The sequence below is a fragment of the Bombus terrestris genome, chromosome 5 (genome assembly GCF_910591885.1).
Source record: "Bombus terrestris chromosome 5, iyBomTerr1.2, whole genome shotgun sequence".
NCBI classification, from domain to species: domain Eukaryota; kingdom Metazoa; phylum Arthropoda; class Insecta; order Hymenoptera; family Apidae; genus Bombus; species Bombus terrestris.
Window position 1 is genome coordinate 4,176,629 of NC_063273.1, and position 19,466 is coordinate 4,196,094.

General features: G+C 38.8%; 2 protein-coding genes across 8 annotated transcripts in view; one reads left to right on the forward strand and one right to left on the reverse strand.

Annotated features, from left to right (window-relative positions):
• Positions 1 to 6,164: 6,164 nt before the first annotated feature.
• LOC100649806 (bromodomain-containing protein 7) lies at positions 6,165 to 12,236 on the reverse strand. 5 transcript variants are annotated; one of them, XM_048405745.1, is made up of 4 exons: positions 11,793 to 12,235; positions 9,953 to 10,063; positions 7,465 to 9,165; positions 6,165 to 7,360 (listed from the first exon to the last, which is right to left on the reverse strand). In XM_048405745.1, the coding sequence occupies exons 3-4, from the start codon at positions 9,053 to 9,055 to the stop codon at positions 6,702 to 6,704; spliced, it is 2,250 nt and encodes a 749-aa protein (XP_048261702.1). In that variant the 5' UTR covers positions 9,056 to 9,165; positions 9,953 to 10,063; positions 11,793 to 12,235; the 3' UTR covers positions 6,165 to 6,701. The 5 variants fall into 5 exon arrangements, with proteins under 5 accessions (XP_048261702.1, XP_048261700.1, XP_048261701.1 ...); XM_048405743.1 differs by lacking the exons at positions 9,953 to 10,063; positions 11,793 to 12,235 and adding exons at positions 10,681 to 11,109; positions 11,675 to 11,757; XM_048405744.1 differs by lacking the exon at positions 11,793 to 12,235 and adding an exon at positions 10,681 to 11,088.
• A 2,541-nt stretch (positions 12,237 to 14,777) lies between these two features.
• LOC100649574 (solute carrier family 12 member 4) overlaps positions 14,778 to 19,466 on the forward strand; it is a 99,407-nt gene continuing 94,718 nt past the window's right edge. For all 3 annotated transcript variants that reach the window (XM_012308830.3, XM_003395668.4, XM_012308831.3), the window contains exon 1: positions 14,778 to 15,594. In XM_012308830.3, the coding sequence (XP_012164220.2) occupies positions 15,519 to 15,594 (76 nt within the window). In that variant the 5' untranslated portion in view covers positions 14,778 to 15,518. The remainder of the gene's footprint in view (positions 15,595 to 19,466) is intronic.

Consider the following 19,466-nt stretch of genomic DNA (forward strand, 5'->3'; position numbering starts at 1 on the left):
CTGTTTCTTCGTACGGTAAATGCTAATATACAGAGATATTGAAATAGAAACGATATAAATTAAGTTGTACAGAGAAAAAGGGTAAGAAACGAAGTTTTACAGACGAGAACAAATATCCAGAATTCGATATTGTTCGTAGAGAAAATCTTGCGATGATCCCGTTCGATTAAACTTCCTGAAAGAGGACTTGTTCCGGACGCGTGGAAAATCGAATTACGAACGAATGGAAAAACAGCCGATGGTAGCTCCTTTGCTTTATACTCTTTATTAGAGAATTACGGGAGCGAAATAGGAGGCGAACGCTTTTAACCAAACTTCCGTGCGCTATGAATTGTCTTATATCGCGTCTACGTACAAACGTCATGCCATAGAATTGGTAAACGAAGCGCGAATTCGATCGTTAAATGTTCTGGAACTCGTACTTTCACCGTGACTTGTTTCGAGCTTGTCTGGTAGACAATAATCGTCAAAAAATACTTTCTGCAATTTCCTAGGAATTGTCTCGCGAAAATCGAGGCCGAACGGTAGCATCTCGTATCACTTACGATTAGTCCAACTTGTATTTCGCCAAAGCTAAGGATCGTAAGTTACAGACTAAACTCGTGGACCAATGAATTTCAGCTTTATGGCTCGGGGAATTAAGCTTCAACCTGTTTTAATCTGATAGTTTAAGCGAAGAGAAAACAGCAATTTAAAAATGTTCGCCTCAAACGGAATTCATTTCCAACAGTAATAATCTAACGAATACACGACAAATCATAAATAACTAATTCTTCTTGAATACGAACCGGATATTATAAAAAAAATTCGAAAGATCGATCTTTTATCGATTTATTTATGAAAGTTCTTCCGCTGGAAAAATCAAGAAACACAGACGTGCGTATATAACTACGGAAGAGGAAGGTGGAGCAGCAGTCTATGTTCGTAGCAGCCGCATAAATAAAGAGAGCTACGCAATTTCCTACGCGCTGTAACGTGAATATGATTGCTGTTCGCCTTATAGATGCATTTCGGCTACGCTTCTTCAAAGAATACGGCTTTGATGAAAAAGGAGCTTTCGTTGGCTAAAATACACGATGCTTGTAAAGACTCGCTCCTCTATGCGAACCCATTCACTTCCAACGATAAATTTCTCGCCTTAAAAAGATGGAGTAAAGTTGATGAATAGCGAATGCGTAAAATTCTAAGAGCTTATAAAACTATATGGTGGCGAACAGCGAAGTCGAAGATCGATAATACCAGCGTTAGATGAATCTAGATACGGAAGTTCAAACGTGATGACGCGTTCAATTTTCACGAGAATTTTAATGGAATTGCACGATAGCTTGCGAGAACAAAACAGGATTAAAACGACGAATATCATCCGGCGGCAGAGCTATCCGATTATTACAGTCGATTAGAATCTAAAGCCGCGTTAGGGCTGCTTACACGACTGATAGCACGATTAAATTTGTCGAAACTTGTCGAAACTGTGAGGTATGCGATTAGATTTACAACGCCCAAAGCGGAAACTGTATAACTATTCGTATAAAATTAACATAGAACTTTTTTGAAAAGTTCGTCGTTAATGATATGACGAATTGGCGAAAATTGTTACATATAAAAATAATAACCTGATTATCTGGTATTTTTAGCGTCAAATAAAAATAGGAAATTCGTATATGTAAAACATGCTTGACATTTGTGGCAAAATTAAATCAAAAGCTCTTTAAGCAAAATTTGCATTCATAAGGACAGAGATTTTCGTGCGTAATAAATTCATTCCACGTCGATACCGTAATTAATTTGCTAGCTGACCACAGTCTTGTCAGCTTAGGCTCGCTTAATTGAGTTAGTCGTTCATGAATTTATGAGGAATAGTTGTGGACCGGATAGAATCGCGCGGTATAATACATCTATACGTGTCTCAGTTTCCAACTATGTATAGTTCTATACTGCGCTGCGTTGATTAATCACGAAATAAATGAATTACATTTACTGCGCTAATCAGATAGATAAAGCTACGTACGAGTCTATCTGACCTGACTGACGAGTTAGGTTCCTATTCTACTGCGTATTTCCCTCGTTCAACCTGATATGCTTATATTCTACTTGCTTAACTACATAGCGTTGCAGCAGTCTGACTAAGCATACCATGTTTCTCCTTATCATTAACATTTTAATTACGAATCACGGAGATAAAACGTTTTCGAGTTAAATATTTACTAACGTTAAATAAATATTTCTCTCGCTTAAATATTTCATCGTATCACGTTAATTTTAACGATTTATCCATTAACATATTTGTATATACATACATTACAGGTCGATAGCTGTAGCTTTAAGCGGAAAGTATTCACATAATCTCATAATTCAAGCTAAAGTTAAAAATATGGTAGGTTCTACGCTCTTACGTGTATCTGTTATTTTTCAAAACTCCATTTCTCAACGAAACCCTAATGCTTCTATACTTTATCTGCTTCGTACTTCTTTACCACATACCATATTTCTTCTCGATTATTCTACAAGCAAATGCTTTGTTCCTAGTTTCGAAAACATCTCCCGATATTTAGAACGAACACATTTCCTTTAAAGCAATCAGTAATTAGTTATCCCGTTTAATCGCCGATCGCTGTAATTTGCGTGTACAACTATCTATTTGTCATAGAGGCAAGCATTCGTGACGAGGCGATCGTTCGACCACGCCGATTTTACGCGCCGCCGCCAAAGCAAATTCCCCGAATCCAATACTTCCATTCGGTTGCTCTGTACGATTCAGCAGAATAACGCGCGGATAATGAAGCCTATGTTTTACCGCTACGATAATCAATTTCGATATAGCGGACTCGCTTCTTTGATCATGCCGATCCAATCAAGCTGCACGGTTTTCGATAGAAACAGAAAATCGTTCGTCTTCGAAGCAAAATTCACGTCGGTTCAACGTGTATAATGTACATCGTCGTTTTCCAGTTTCTTTTAAATTCCTTTCGTTTTAGCCGTTTGAGTTTTCCCATCGCTAAAAAGAATCTTAAGCTGGAAGAAAATATGAATTTTATCGTACAATTTTCTTTAGAACACTGAAAGTCTGCTTGTTTGTTGAAAGGAGGGCGTGATAGAAATATACAAATTCGTAGAAGAACAAACTACGAATTAAAGAACGAAGAATTATGAAAACTGACAAAGAGAAAAGTAAAAAGAGAAACAATTGGTATACAAGCGAGTATCTACTCGCGTATATGTACTAACCACGGCATTTTAGCTGGCGAACTTGACTAACCACAAATCAGCGTCGTCCTTACATTTTTAAATTTTAAACAGTCTCTCAGATAACTACCTGCGAACTTGGCTGTGGAATTCCCACGTTAGCCAGCCGTCAGGATCTTCTAGAATGTCGTGGACTGTACCTACGGGGAAAACTAATCCGACAAGCTTGAAATATCGTTGGTATATAGTACATAGCCGTGATGAAATTGCGGTCAGGTTCTGTGTAATTGAATCTATGTTTTGCTAAACTTTCAGAATACCTTCGCGTTTATTCCTTTATAATACGGTAGCCTCGATAGATTGTTTCCGAACGAATCTAGAAAGCTTTTCGTAAATTTATTCAGCGCTATTGATGATTACCTTTTAAAGGATATATGTGCCAGTATCTAAAAATAGCTGGAGAATGACAAAAGTAGAGGATCAAAATTATTCTTTTTCTATCGTAGAACTTCCACATTAAGTTAGCCAAAAATATGAGGCAAGAATTTTATAAAAAATTAAACAGTTTACAAGCGTCGAAATATTACGAACTATTCGATTCACGTGACTCTGTGTAGATTTGCGAATCGAGAAAGATTATGCGCGGAAATGGCGCAAACGTTAATCACGAAGTATCACAGGCAGATATCAAAGAATGATAATTGCTCGGCTCATAGTTGATGGTAACGAGCTTCCGCTCGAAAACCACGCGAGCACACCATTTCCAGGCACATCCCGATGTTTTCGAAAGAACGGAATCGTCGGTTAATTAACCTGTCAGGATGCAAACCCGACGATGCTCTCGAGTGCGTTCGTTTCGCCGGGAATTATTATGGCCCGTGTCACAGTTGGAGTGAGGATCTTAAATCGGCTCGTTTCCTTCACCGAAATCGAAATCGCGATCATCTTGAAAATCGTTATCCACGAAATACGTCGTCAAAATTGGCGTCTCCAAACGCCCGATTAAATTAAATCCCGGACCATGGAAGAAGGCAAACTTCGTTATCGGAATGTTTTATTTACGTTACGCCGTCGTGACGTCGAAATGAAATTTAAACACACCTGGGGATCTCAATCGTCGAATATCTCGCTTGATTACCGTTTCAGGAAAGAAACTCAAAAAAAGAAAAAAAAAACGAGAATTTAACAAGTATCGTAGTTTAAATATTACGTTTCCCGATGGATGAAAAGTTTGATGTGAACTAGGAAGCGAAACGTAAGGAAATAATGTTAAAACAAACGGGACTCTGGAATATTTCACGATCGATTGGGGAGTGTTTGAAAACAAAATTGAAATTCGATGAAAAATTCCAATATTTAGTTTCAGCACGAAGCATTCGGCGAAAATAAATACGAATAAAAAAAGGAAAGTGGAACGAAACAACATCGAACACATTTGTGAAACTGTTGTTTCACAGTAATTTTTTTAATTTGCACGTTAATACACTAATGGAACAATTAATCGGGCGTGCTGGCGGTAAAGAGATTTGGCCCGCAATAAACGTAGCTAATCGAGTTTCTAGTTTTCCATACTCGAACTTGTCTATTTCGTTATAATGACGTAATTACAGTGACTCATACTTATACCGGATGCGGGGGAACTTATACCACGCAATTTTCATATTAGCCTACGCTTTACCGGCGTAATCCTATTATCGAGCAACTACAACTCCCATACTTGCTACTGTGTGTTATTCCTACGCGCTCGTCCCTCGGAATATCGCATTACATCGCTGGAATCGACTAGGTCGCGAGCTTTGCGCTTCACACGTTGTGTAAATAACATTTTTATACAATGCGAAAAAGGAAGTATTTTCGCTGTTACCGCTAAAAAGCATTAGAGGATAGACTGTTTCCATTAAAGTAGAACGGGGTTTAGGGCTTTTCAAGTGATGCATCAAACATCTCGTAGATCTGATTATGAATTTTATAGAAATAGATTGGCGATAGTTTAAATCATAAAGATAATCGAAACGAAAATTGGAAAATAAGAATCCTATTTTAAGTAAAGTGAACATCTCACACTGCGCATAACCTTATTTCTATGTAAGATGTCAACGAAGTATATACACAATACAGGAAAAGTTCCAAAAATAATATAAAATAAACATATATATATATATATAGAGAGAGAGAGAGAGAGATAATTACCTTTTCCGATTTCATGGTAAACGATGGAAAATTTTTCACTTGTCACGTCACAAATTACACACATTTGTAGGGAGACTTTTATTCAAACCAATATGGCGATCTTATGTTTTCGCGCGAGAAATTAAGAACAATTTGAATTCTTTTTTAGAAAGCCAATGATTGGTGGAAGTGTCTACTGGCGCTACCGTACGGTAAAATTTAGTACTAAGTGCGCGAATTGTACGTGTTAGAATCTGCGATATTTTAATGTTAAATTTCGTTATTAAATAAAAAAAAAAGTACTTTTCCTGCTTCTATGATATTTGTTTAAGCCAGAAAAATTTACGGGGTAAGTTTTTCATATAAATTAACGCCTTAGCTTTAATTTTGTCACATTAATTTGTATATGAAATACGCATTTCGAACAAGTGCCTATTCTATCGTCCCCCATCAATTTGAAATAAAATAAAAATGATTGATGATGAATACATGATACAATAGTGTTTATACAATGGGCATTTACAGGTATTTAACGAACAAGATAGTGATATGTAACGATCAACAATTATTTGTTGAAATTCTGTCACTTTGCTTTTACTGCCACGCGCGTTATATTCGTAATGGTTAATGGTCATATTGAACAAACAGTAAAAAAATTCAAATATTTTATATACACAAAGACCTTTTTTCATTTCTTGTTCTATTCCATTTTTTTTATAAATTGGTCGATACAAAAAAATATGAAAGCTTGATCTAAAACTTAGAACAATATTTTTTATATTTATCATGAAGTGTAAAAGAAAATACAGTAATTGTTTTTAAAAATACACTTTATGAATATTTACAAGTTCACATTTTTTCATTTTAAAATAGAAATGACAATTCATTATTTCATGATTTACTGAGTAATTTAACAATGGGAAGATTGAATTTCATATAAAGATTGATTGTATATTTTAAGAATATCGTTTGCGTAACATTTTATCAGTAATTTAATTATAATTACATCTTGAACAATGCTTTTTAAAAATAAAAACAAAAGCAATTTTATTAAAACATGTTCTTTCATGATTTCAATTGAACTATTTCATAGTGTACAACATTAAAATTTTATAAAGCTTCATATAATATAATTTGTTACGCAAACTTCATAAATAATGTACATATATGTATATTTTGAGAAAAAATAACTGCAATATTGATTGAAATACATTATTTTACGCAATACCATCATATTTATTAATTGTGGTATTAAACTGACGTTAAATCTACTGTATATGTCTAATAAAATGTACAACCTATAGAAGGTAAATCTTAATAAAAACCATATATCTCAAGATTCGTACATACTAAGATTCGGATAAAATATCCTCCAAAGTTTTATCGTCATGGAGTGGTGAGTGTCCTAATGTAGGATCGCTCTCTAGAAATTCTCGAAGCTCCGATTCTAAATCTGGTACCGCAGAAGTCTCTGACGTGCTCAATAAAGACGGAGGAGTCTGATTATGCGTCATACCGATCTGTATCTGAATAGGTGGTTGATTGGTATTCACGATATTAATTGGTTGATTTTGTTGACTGGTTGGACTGAGTAAATTAGTATTCTGAATCGGTGACGGAGCCGATAACAGATTTGATGGGACTTGATTGTTACTAGTTTGCGATAAGAGATTATTCTCCGCAACGATGGTTGGATTATGCGTGATTGGTTCTACTTCCATGGGTTCTGGTCCACCAAGAGGTGCTATGCCCATAGCTCTTCGCAAGCCGTCTACGGGAGCAATAGCTGAGGGAGGAAGTTTCTTCGCTATTTCCGTTAAATTGTCTGTGATTTTGTCGGCTATCATTACTTCCGCCTCCGACGCTTTAGTAACATTTGATAAATGAGCGGGTGGTGGAGCCGAGAGTCGTTCGTGCTGCACCTGCTTTAAACGACCTAACATCTGGGACGTATCGTCTAATCGATTCTGTAAAGTTGTACGCTCCTCGTTCAGCTTCAATTCCTCCTCTATAAAAAATAAAATAAAATTACAGATGTTATTACGAGTAAGTACCTATTTAGTACAAAGTAAGTTATTATAGATACTCCAATTTTTTCTAAAGTATAATTACCCATATTCTCCAAGAAATTAACGTCAATTCCTAATTCTGACAATGTCTTCAGTTGGTCGATATCAACTTTAACATTGTCTAAAGCTGGGATATTGCGATTAACATCTTGCATAGGCTTCTCTAATAAATGCTTTATCTTTTCTTCTTCCTCTTTGAGTCTTCGCTTTTCCTCAAGGAACTTCTTAGTTTTTCTGTGATCTCCTCCTGTCAGGATATCCAACAGATCGTCGACCATAGTTAACGTATAATCACAGTCTTTAGCAAAGTCTAATATGGATTCTGCATATTGTACAGCAGTCTCATCGCCATATGTCTGATATACCAAGTCTGTTTCCTCCTTTGTCAGATTAGCGAACGTGGAATCGTAACTTGGAGCATAAGAACCAAAGGCACCGTAATATAAAGGTTTAACTGGTTTAGACATATTTCTCCTATCTTCTCGGAATCCTGCTAACGCTCCTGTACCATGATTCAATTTACCTATAAGCTGCACTAATGACACTGGTCTTTGATTAGTTCCAGGAATCACACCGTCTCCCGGCACTATGATCTGTAAACTAGTAGTTCCGTCTTTCTTTTGTCTAAGGAAACCCATCTTGGAATTCAACCTTTTCAACGTTAACTTATCCGATGCTACTTTAGCGGCTCCTCGGGCTTGTTTTAAGATTTCCTCCGGCGTCATATCATCCGGAATGGCTTCAAATTTACCTAAATTTGCTAATCTCATTTTCCTTTGGTTCTCTTTTCGAAGTTCTTCTGCCTCTTCGTTACGTTCCTCCTGTTCCCGTTCCCGTTCGATTTGCTCCTCTGTTACGGGAACGTCTGGATTATTAGGATCTTCTGTACCCAATTCAAACCCAAGCTCCTCTTTTGAGATATCCTGCATGTAAGTTAGTACAGGTCTTAATTGACGAAGTTTTTCAGGTGTAACCATTTTTAGGCCAACATGCAATAATTTCTTTGCTGCCTTGTAATAAATTGTATCTGGGTGGTTATAAGTAGTAGCGTTATCACACATTAGTTTAAAATCGTCTACAAATTCATTTAAGTTTTGATAACTATTATCGTCTATTTTCTGCTTTATAGTACTGAAATCCATAGGATTAGTAATGATTTGAGAGTATCCAGGTGCAATACTATCTGTGACCGGCCAAGCAAAAAATTGCTGCGGGTCACGTTTTTCCATTGACCTAAGAAGATGTTCCAATAGTCGTTGAAGAGGTGTACGTTCAGCAATTTTTCTAAGTACACAAGTTCTAGGTTCACGGTGTGGAGAAAGAGAGTTAATATGGCTAGTAACACCAACTCGGTGTTCTCCACTAGATGGTGGCCTTGGAGGTAACAATTGATGATTAGGAATCTTTTTAGGGATTTCTGCTAAACTTTCATCGGCATCTCCCACTGATTCTTGACTGGATTCCTCTCTTCTCCTTTTTTTATCTTTATGATGATGCTTGTGTCTTTTATCCTTCTTTTTCTTTTTCTTTTTAAGCTTTTTATGCCCTACGTATCTGTCATATTCAGATTCTTGTGTAACAGGACAGTTGAGACCCAACTGTTGTTGGTAAACACCCAAATGTTGGGACAACATTGTTGTCTGGCTTGGGGATTCGTTCCCGTATTCAGGTGTCCCACTGCTACCCCCAACCTTTAAAATTAACTTCAAGGTACGGGGTTTATCCGTGCTTGTATACTGCCCTTCTGTTAAAAAAGAAAGGGCAAATTATTTGCAAGAAATTAAGATTACATGTGTAATATGTATGAAGACATCAAAGCATTAAGCTATACATAATATCTAGTGCATGCAACAAAGATGTCTTGCAGAAAATCAATACAGAAGTGCAGAATAACAGCGTAATAGTGTTGTAATGTAAAAATATGGTGCTAAATATTAAGTTAAATAATCTTGCAGGGTTATGAAAAAATAAGTATAATTTTGAATTAATAAAAATCTACAGGATATTAACAGAAAGGTAGAAGGAAATGTTGATAATAATGATAATAAAGATGATTTTATAACAGGACAGTGACCTTGTTTTCACATTCAACAAACTGGAAGCGAGATGGAAGTAGCTCGACTTAAATTAAATAAACCTTGATAGAGAAGTATGCAATAAAATAATTACTGTTGTATGAACCAACTGAATCTGCAGGAATAATCAAGGAAGGAACAACTTTTGAAATTGAAAATACCCCGTAACGAGGTAAAGCAAAAGCACATGGCCTTTCTGATGCCATAATACATAACAGCCAGGGAACTAAATGATTGAAGTGCAACAGATATCCCATGTATCCCAGATGAATACCCACAAAATATTTATAGCAAAAAATTGTAACAAACTTGTCTCATCACAAATCTTGTTGCACTTCAACTAATTTTAATAGACAAAAAAAGAACTAAAAGGGTTTGGGACATCTGAGTAATTTTGGAAGCACAGCTAGTTTCTGTCGTGCAACCAGTCCATGTCTGTTGTTACACGTCACTTACTTCCACGTCGCACCTGTTGCTGTGGAACCTTCGTTTATACTTTTGAATCCACCTTACTTCTACTCCAACCTCACTCTCAGTTTGTCCGTGGTAAAAACGTAGTCAACATTCCTGTGCATCATTAAACTATGAGTACAAAAAGGATTCCAATGAAAAAGTTCAAGAATTTCAACCAATTAAGGTCCTTGTACTGTGTCAATCTCTATACCTTGAGCACATTTGTATTTATGGATGATCTTTTCATTTGAATCCTCAGGTAATCGACACAAATGTCAACACTATAGAATTACATTCAGTGAAATATTCCAGTAATATAAAAATCGACAAGTGATAACAAATAGAGAAACATTAAAAATGAGAAAAAATGAAATATTTAAGAAATCAAAAATACTCGTTGCTACGATCTACAATGTGTCGAAAAAGAAAGCTCCAAAATACTGTATACAACAAAAACACCTGATAACGTGGCAACAAACTGTCGCGAGTATGATTCGATTAACAAATGTAAAAACAAATATTGCAGTGGAACGATGATCGAAGCGTTTTTGCAATTCGACGCGCATTTCGTATTTTTCTAAGAACAAAGTGTGCGGCATTTTGTACTATTCAAAACGCGGAACATAATAATGTGGCGACCTATGATGCCATTGATGATGTTAAGGAATAATTAAAAGTGATCAGAAACGATAAAACGATCGAGATACACCGGATTTAGTCTTGATCCTCACCTTCGTGCCTTTCGCGCTTGTGCTTTTTATGCTTCTTCGAGCCCATGGTTAGCACGTTGGCTCACAGCCTGATAGAATATTCTAACGATAAATAGTAAACACTACGTCGTAAACCAGTACGGAACGCGGTTTGTGAGAGTACCGCGCTCCGTTACATGCATAAGCAATACGGCGGCAGCCATTGAAGACGTCACAGAACTTCAAGCCCTGCCAAGCCGTTATGGTGGATGCATGCCTTTCGTTCTCCCAGTCCAACGTTTATTCGCCAGCTGCCCTGTCATGGCGACGCGTCGTTCGAAGAAGCGCGTATTACGAATGCGGTCGAATATAAATTTATCATTTTCCACTTACATTAAAACATTGAAAACTTAATTTCACACTTTTCAAGATACTCTCTTTGTAACGTTGAGCAGGTATCAAATTTTTTTTCTATATCAACAAATTAATTATGAAAAATTTAAACAACGGTAGTGTACCTGCATATTTTGAAATATGTAGAGTGAAAAATTATAAATTATATTTGTAGCTTTAGATTTGAACTAACATTAATTTACACTTAATTTCTAATTTTATTGTATTTAACTAAACTCTATCCTGTTTCGAAATACATACAATATATATAAAAAAAATTGCGCCATAATATTTTCAACTGCATCTAATTAAAAAGAAAAAACACTCGATATCGAATCTAAGAAGATGATTTATTTCGTTAATTCTCTGCAACTGAGAAAGTAATGAAACCTAATGGAACAAAAAAGCTCAGTCGCTTTATAGTAAATCGAATTTCACGAGCAAACACGATAGCATTCTCAATAATTACACTAACAAGATTAAAAGTTTTATAGATAGAAAATTATTTCTCCCGGAACAGGATTCCATGACATCTACACTACTTCTACATACACAGACGATCCAGGGAAACATTGTGTATGGAGCTTTAAAGGCGAAAGGCGCTTCCTAACCTACAAAAGACGCTTGAAGTAGTAGCACTTACCGTACACCAAGGAACGAGACACTCGACCGTATTCACAGGCACGCTTTACCGTACAAGATTGCCCCACTAAATGAGCATACACTATGGCGAATTTTTATTGAAATATCCAGCAACTTACCGCGGCGTCGACGAACCCAGCCGCGATGCAATTAAAGGGGCAAACGATCAGCTGTTTCGGTAAAACGTCGAGCGGAACAGAGAGAGAAAGAGAAATGTGTTTTCTTGGTGGCTCCGAAAAAAAATTCACACACAACAGCACAGATGTGTCGTCTTCCCCTGCGTTACACTGTATCTCGAACGTTAAGGAGCATCGACCAGCCAATTCCTGTTTGCCTCCCTTCGAATCTCCTGTATTCGTTCGGAATACGCCGAACAGAAGCTTGCCGACCTTAAGTGAACAAGGACCGGAAAATTCCCGACGTTTCACTGACCTCTGATTCCTTTCAACATTTTTATTTTACGTTTTATTATCGCTAAACGTGTACATTGTCCTTGATTTTAACAGTTTTCACTATTTGAGTTAAGCATGCAATAGATACTTGGACATTCAATTAACGCATTCAAACCGAGTAATCGATAAACTATCTGCGGCACTCGAATCTGCTGCGCTTTTGAAAATATGTCGAAACGAGATATATATCTATATCTATATACATATATAGGTATAGATTGTCAAGTCGAACAAAAGCAACGATAGTGACAATGGATTTGCATTATCAATGGAACGCGAAAATATGCGAAAGCCGGGGACTTCACGGATTCTAGCTTAAGGCTTAGCTTCTGCATTAAAGTAGCGCACTTTACCGATCTCCATGCATTTGAAATGCTGATGCGATTTTTCTTTCGATTAAAATGGCTTACGGACGTATGATGCCGGATCCTAGGTTTGCTAATATCTAACTACTTGTCACGAGCTCCTTATATTTTGCAGCGTCGAGTTTAAAGTCGTAAATCGTGAAATTGTAAATCGTGAAATTGTAAATCGTGAAGTCGTAAATCTTTACAGAGGAAGATATTTGTGCGAAAAATAAAATATATCGCAATGTGCATATAGAAGCACAGTCCACCTTCAATTACACTTCTATTTCTCTCTCTGTTAGTCTTTATAAAGAAGAGACGCTTCTTGAATGCCAGTCGTTGGATAGTTTTTCTATTAACGCAGAACAGCTTTTACTTGCCGTTGATAGTAGAACAAATTTCCGAGACTCTCAATCAAATGTTCGTGATATGCACAACCTTTGAAATTTACACGCCCTTTAACGTCATGTTGCTCTTTCAAGGGCCGTATATCACTAGCAACATTCACGGTATCGTCTCGTTGAAATGCCGCTAAATTGAGATAACATTTCAATGGGTAATTAAATTATACGATACAAAGAAAGACCAAATTGTGTCCGATAAGAATTCAGCAATTTAGAATAAACAACATATTGTAATTTACGATGTTGAACGAAGCGATAAGTATACGAAACATAATGCGCGTGTCAGATAGATAGATAGTAACTTGCACTTTCATAGTTTGGCTTTATTTTGCAAATTAAGATTGTCTGTCCGTGTATCGTTAACCCTTCGGAAAGGATTCGAGATGCAAAGCAGTGCGCGCAGTGGAATTTTCCCGAAGGAGAGGTTTCCGTTTCCTGCTGCCACCTAGAACAGGATACAGGCAACCGATGAAGTTGTGTGATTACTCACCGTATTGTGGAGGAAAATGTAGCAATTCGATTACAGTAGTGTTATCACCGTAGCACAACAGCGTGACTCTGAAATACAGGATACTCATGCTTGCATACAATGTATAATGCATTCACGTGATCCATGGGAGCATATATATGAATATATGTATGTACCTTTGAATAATCAGATATAAATTTTGCTCTTTGCAGAATTTATGCGCTATGATCATTTTTTCGATCATCGATCTATTCTGAGTATTAACACACTCGATAATCACTTCAATATCGGCCAGATAAAAATCCAATTGGTAATTACCTGTTTAAGTATCCCGAGGCGCACTTAAAGAGATTCCCTGATAATCAATACTCACGCGCCAAAGTCCTTTTCGGTTTTCCTGCGGCGAAACCGTGGCTGCATATCCATTTGAATTGTAAATACGTATCTGTATACATAAAGGCCGGAAATGAAAGTGGCTCATTTTCGTTAGGGACATTGACCACGAGTATCGAAACTCGAGAAATTCTCTTTGGGGCCTGCTTTGTCAAAGCGCGAAATTGGCAAAGGAGGATGGCATATCGTGACATAGTTACGGTCCTGGAAAAAGCCGGTGCGGATACACGCATACACGTGGCCGCGCTCATGTATCGTCCGTGGCAATAACTCCACGATTTATCGTCGCGCACGCTTTGTCAAAAGTTTCGAGTATATGACAATTGGTAGGACAAACTGTATCGCGGTTGTAGCTGTATGTCGGAGATTAATAATTTCGTTCTGAATTGGTTATGATTAAATTAATTGAATTCCGGTAATTTGCTGGAGTGATATAATTCTGGAGAAAGAAGATTTTGGAACGTAGCCAAGAAACATAGGATAACATTCGACTTTCCTCTACTTTTATCACGCTTAAACCATCTCAGAACGATCTTACGACTCTTTTTTATAATAACGAAGGTCGTATAACCTTATCGTTTATACTCTGCTTTTTATCTTATCCAAACGTGATCTTTCGAATTGCTCTTTAACAAATACTACTAATTACCGCTCCACATATTGATTCGGAGCAGTCATATACTTTGCTCCAAACTATAGTTTGGTCGGAAAGTTATGTCTTAAAATTTTGATTATATATTTACAACTTTATTTATTAACGCAACACCTTTCCAGTGCAAGAAACTAACATGTTAATATCTTTCAGGTTTTCAGTACCCTGGCAACATAACGCTCCTCCTACTGTCGTTCGACGAAGACCAATGGCGGACTAAAGAGGGTAGTTTCGTGATTGGTACGATCCTGGGGAAAGCCGGTTGCACGCACGCACACGTGGGTGCTCTGGTTGCGGCGCTCGACAGTCGGCAAAAGCGTTCTATCGAGGGGCCCCCTGGCGTATACGCGTGCACACACGCGTGAGTATCTTACACATATAAAACAGCCGATCAGACTGAAGTTACGAGTAGAGTCCTTGTGTCAGCGCAGCAGACACAGACGGTATCCCAAACGGAGTGCGGTCGTTGCTCACGAAGAAGTGGAAGAAAGACAGAAATAAGGATACACATAGAGACGTGTCCTAACACGCGGGTCTGTGGAGAGTAGTGTACCCCTCCGTTGGCGAGTTTACGGGCGAGCAGACGCGGTGTTATCGCATACAGCACGCGCTGCACGCTCGTCCGGGATTCAGCACCGAGCGGCTCGACAAAACGTGCGAGACACGAGACGCGAGGCGCGGCTGTGGCGTGCACACATCCGTAGGTGTGATAAAGACATTCGATAGAGAACACACGAACGCACGCTCTCGTTTCTGTAATTTCTGTTTCTTTCCCACCTACGATCATTTGTAGTTGCTACGTTCTCCCTCCCTTTCGTACTCGCTCTTTTATTGTCCCTCTTGCACGCTCTGTGTCTGGTCGTCTGTCTGTTTCTCGTGGTGTTGTCAGTGGCACACAGTCACAGCACGGCTACCAGAAGCCTGTAACACCGCACCGGCGAATGGAGAACGCGTTCACCAATCATCGTAAACGAAAGTGCGGGTGTTTCGTCGTTAAACAGCATCCCCGGCTAACTTATTGCGCGGTTCGCGTTAATCGAGAATAAACGGTGTGCGCATCGAGCAACCGGAGGTGAAGAGATTGTTTGGTGTTGTTTTGGTGGTGGTGTTCGTTGAGGATAACGAAGAATGGATCGTTTTCGAGTTACACCGGCCAATAATACGTCGCAATACGCGCAGCATCAACAACCATCGCTGGACTATGGTAAGTGCTTGTTTTTATTTAGTTTTTTGCTCCACACGTGTGATCAAAAGGTTAAACGTACAAGCGAACGCGAGAGAGTTGCTTCATTTGCGATTATGCTCGGATATGCATGTCGCGTTATACAAGAGAAATTTTGCAAGCGATAATCCAGCTACCTGTTCAAAACATGCACACACATACGCACACGCATGCGCGCGCATACATAATACCCCATAATTTGCATATCCTGGAACAATCGACTAAGGTTTCCTCGAATAGTTTTCACCAATCTCACACGATTGTGCCGAGTCGTTAATGTAACAATAAATTTGCGCAGAGGACCGAATATTTTCTATTTTAACGGTATTAGAAATATATCCGTTAAAACGTTGAGCAGAGTTCCACTCTGTTAAAGGTTTTCGCGTCAAGGTCGATCGATCTTCGTGGAGGCCCACCACCAGCAAGCATCGCGATAAATTTCTGAAATGAAACGATTAATTAAGAAAATTAGTCCCTCCGTATTCTTCATCCAAAGTTCCATCAGACAATCTCGATACTGTTATTTGCGAATTTAACTCCTTCGCTATTGACTAGATTTCTTATCTACCGTTCGAATCATCCCCAAGATCGAAAGACCGGTATCTTTCCACTTTCTTTTTTAGCAAGAACGATGATAGTTCCTATTCGATATAAATAATTCCTCTTACATTTGAATAGTTATTCCTCGAAGATGTTCAACTTGAAAGAATCGAACACTGGATTCGAAAGGAACATGGAAGACGCGCGAAACTTGGCGCCTTTACGTTATCATCTGTATTAATATAGAAGATGGTTAAACAAGATTAAAATGACCGATGGCTATCGACGCGACGGTTATAACCGCAAGTTACGCGTCTACACAACGCAACACCATGTCGGTTCGGAGAAACCAGTCCATTCCATCGTTGGATATCGTCGTGCTACGCATACCACGCTATCGTGACTCCACCAGGCGCCTGGATACACTGACGGCATCGCGTTACCGATTTCCAGACGTTTTCACGCTGACTAAGCGACCTTCGCGGTTTCGTTTCGTTTACCGATCGGTTGATCTACCTGCTGTTGACTTTTTCCGGCTTATTTTGCAAAATTACGGTTCGTCGCGTGTCCTTTAACTATCGATCGGTTAGCCGCTTAATAATTCTACGCGGCAGTGTTTCGCAAGTCAGTGTTTCATTGGAGAACGATTGGTATTTCAACGAGAAGAGATTCTAACTCTGGACCTTGACGTTTTACGTACACGCGTGGCTCGTCTATTTTCGTTCGGACGTTTCCCAAAGGCGTGGTCGTCTCCGAATAGTCAATATCCACTATCGCGGGTGATTTGCATAAGAAATTGGACGTTTGATGAAATGAGGAAATCATTACGTATCACGGAGCTAAAAGAGAGATGCTTCTTTGTGGCGTACCTATACCTAGTTCGATGCAGCCGCACAATCGATTCCCTAGGGATCTGATAATTCGTGGATAATTAGCTACGTTTCCTTCGTTTATGTTTTCTTTCGTGGGTGAAACGTTGAAAAAGTAAGAGATAACTGAGGGGAAGTAACGTGGTGAACTGTAGAGCAACGACAGACGTATAGAGAAACGCTTATTCACGTTTTCGCCATTGTCTAGATATCCAGAATGGCGGCTCCAAAAATAAAATATCGATGTAACATCGCGATTGTCAAGGTCGACCACCTTGGTCTTTTACCCAAACCATTGAGATCTGATTATCGAGTGTCAGTGTTTCTCAATAGCGTTAGATCGGCGATAGAAAGAAGCCTCAACGAGGAGCGTTATGTAAATGATCGCTTCGATTTCGAATCACCGGCAGAACTTAATCGCTCGTTTCGTGTCAGCGCTGTCGCGAATTCGTCTCTCCAGACAAATTATCGTTGCGTAATCCTCGCGAACTGTACTTTGGTAACGAGAGGAGTTGTAGAGTTATTAATCCCGTTCCCTGCGACTCTGGCTTCTCGAGATAATTAAACGTATCTGCCGATAAGTAACGCTTACCAACTTTCCAACAAGTTTCGCGAACCTGCAATTATTACCAAATACAAGTCGACTCTACGATCTCCAAATGCATCAACTACCAATTATTTGCGTCATTAAATCGTCTTTATTGCCGCTTTCTTTCGGCTATCGCTTCCACTGTACTTTATTCTCCACGCTACCGCGGAATACTATCTTCATCTCTCTGATTATGAGACGACCATGAACGACACGCGAAAAGATCTCTTTCTTTCTTTTAGTTACCATTAAACAGTAGTGGCTCGCATGAGAACCACTCGTAGTCTCTCTAGCTGTTCGATGGCTGAAGTTCGTCGACGAGAAACCCAACTGTTCAGGGCGGGGTAAAAGGGGCAGCTGCATCCCTGCTACAAAAGCCGAGGCAACGAGGGGTCGATAATCACGCAACCCCACTCTACACGTTGTATTTCGTTGCACGGTTGTCTGCGATTCATGCACGAGCTGGACTTGTGCACCTACCTTCCTTCTCTCTCGATCTACCGATTCCTCTTTCGCGTTCCCTCTTTTGCTTCATCCCTTTCGCTCTATCATGTGTTCCGTTTGTCTATGAACGACACGCGTTAGCCGTCGAGGAAACCTACGTGGATATCTAACGTGTGACGAGCGCCGTGTAATGAACTTGTTCGCGCGTTATTGCTTGTTAAGACTTAATCGTAAACCGTGGTGAACATGGTAGTCCTTCGTTTTGTTCGCGAATATAGCGACTTTAATTAGCCAGAAAAATAACATCGTGCCTAATTATATAAATGAAACACGCGTATTATCATGGTAGAGCGAGTTGTTTCGAAGGGAAAGAAGGTTTGAATCGTGGAATATCGACGATTAAAGTGTCAGAGTACGTGTTGCCGTTGGATTGCACTCTGAGGTCACGTGTCCCGTGAACGTACACGCGATGGGCGACATCATATTTTCTCTGTTCGTAAATTTAGCAGATAAATCTGTGGATGTTGACGCCCATGTTAGAAACATGTACCTTTCTCGGAAGCAAGTTGCTCCATTACGGCAGAATAGCCAATATATCAAATTTTTCGATCATATCTACAATTTCAAAATGGATGTGTTACGAAATAGAGTAGAAGTTCTAGTTTGCTATCTTCGAGACTTCGAGGTGAACGAACCCGAATCGAATCGGGCGAAATGCATGTAAGATAGGAGAAATACGATTCAGATTATACCAGAACATTTATCACACGAACGTTTCTCCGGATTCGTTCTCCTCGTAGCTACGTCGGGGGGTAAGTAGAAGCAGTTTCGCTTAATATATCGTGTCTTTTGTCGAGGTGTCATGCGAGAGACGTGGCGCCCTCAAACAACAGAAAGTAGAACGTGTGGCTTTAGGCATGGTAGAAACCCTTTCTTAGCTGTATTCAAGCTACCTGGCGTGGAGAACAATGTCGTTCGAATCCCCTTTCACAAACGATTCTCTTTTACAAGATTCCTGCTGTTGGAAGAGGGATGATTTTATTTGTTTAACTTAACTAAACCAAAACTTCTGTCATATTCGCTCAAACGACCGATTAAACGATTTTACTGTGTCGAAGGATTATTTTCTTACAAATACAGAGTTTTTAATTTATCAAATAATTAAACAAGCTTCCCAGAAGTAGTCTAACTTTAATAGTAAACCTTGAACCATCAATTTGAAAATCAGCAATATTGTAAAAATTGATTCAACGTTCAAAATCCATGAACTTTGTGTCCTTAATCGAACACACGTTCAAACATGGTTGTGTGTACTTGCCGCTGTGTCCTCAGAGCGGCTTTTGAGCAGCCTATTTCACAATAATTAATTAGTTCGACCTTTACTCGCGAGCCAGTGCTGTTAGATTGGAACG

Coding starts and splice junctions, on each gene's coding strand:
- LOC100649806 (XM_048405743.1), bottom strand. CDS start 10,726: ATGGGCTCGAAGAAGCATAAAAAGCACAAGCGCGAAAGGCACGAAG. Junction 9,166..10,680: donor CAAGCGCGAAAGGCACGAAG/GTGAGGATCAAG, acceptor CTTTTTTAACAG/AAGGGCAGTATACAAGCACG. Junction 7,361..7,464: donor TAATTTCTTGGAGAATATGG/GTAATTATACTT, acceptor TATTTTTTATAG/AGGAGGAATTGAAGCTGAAC.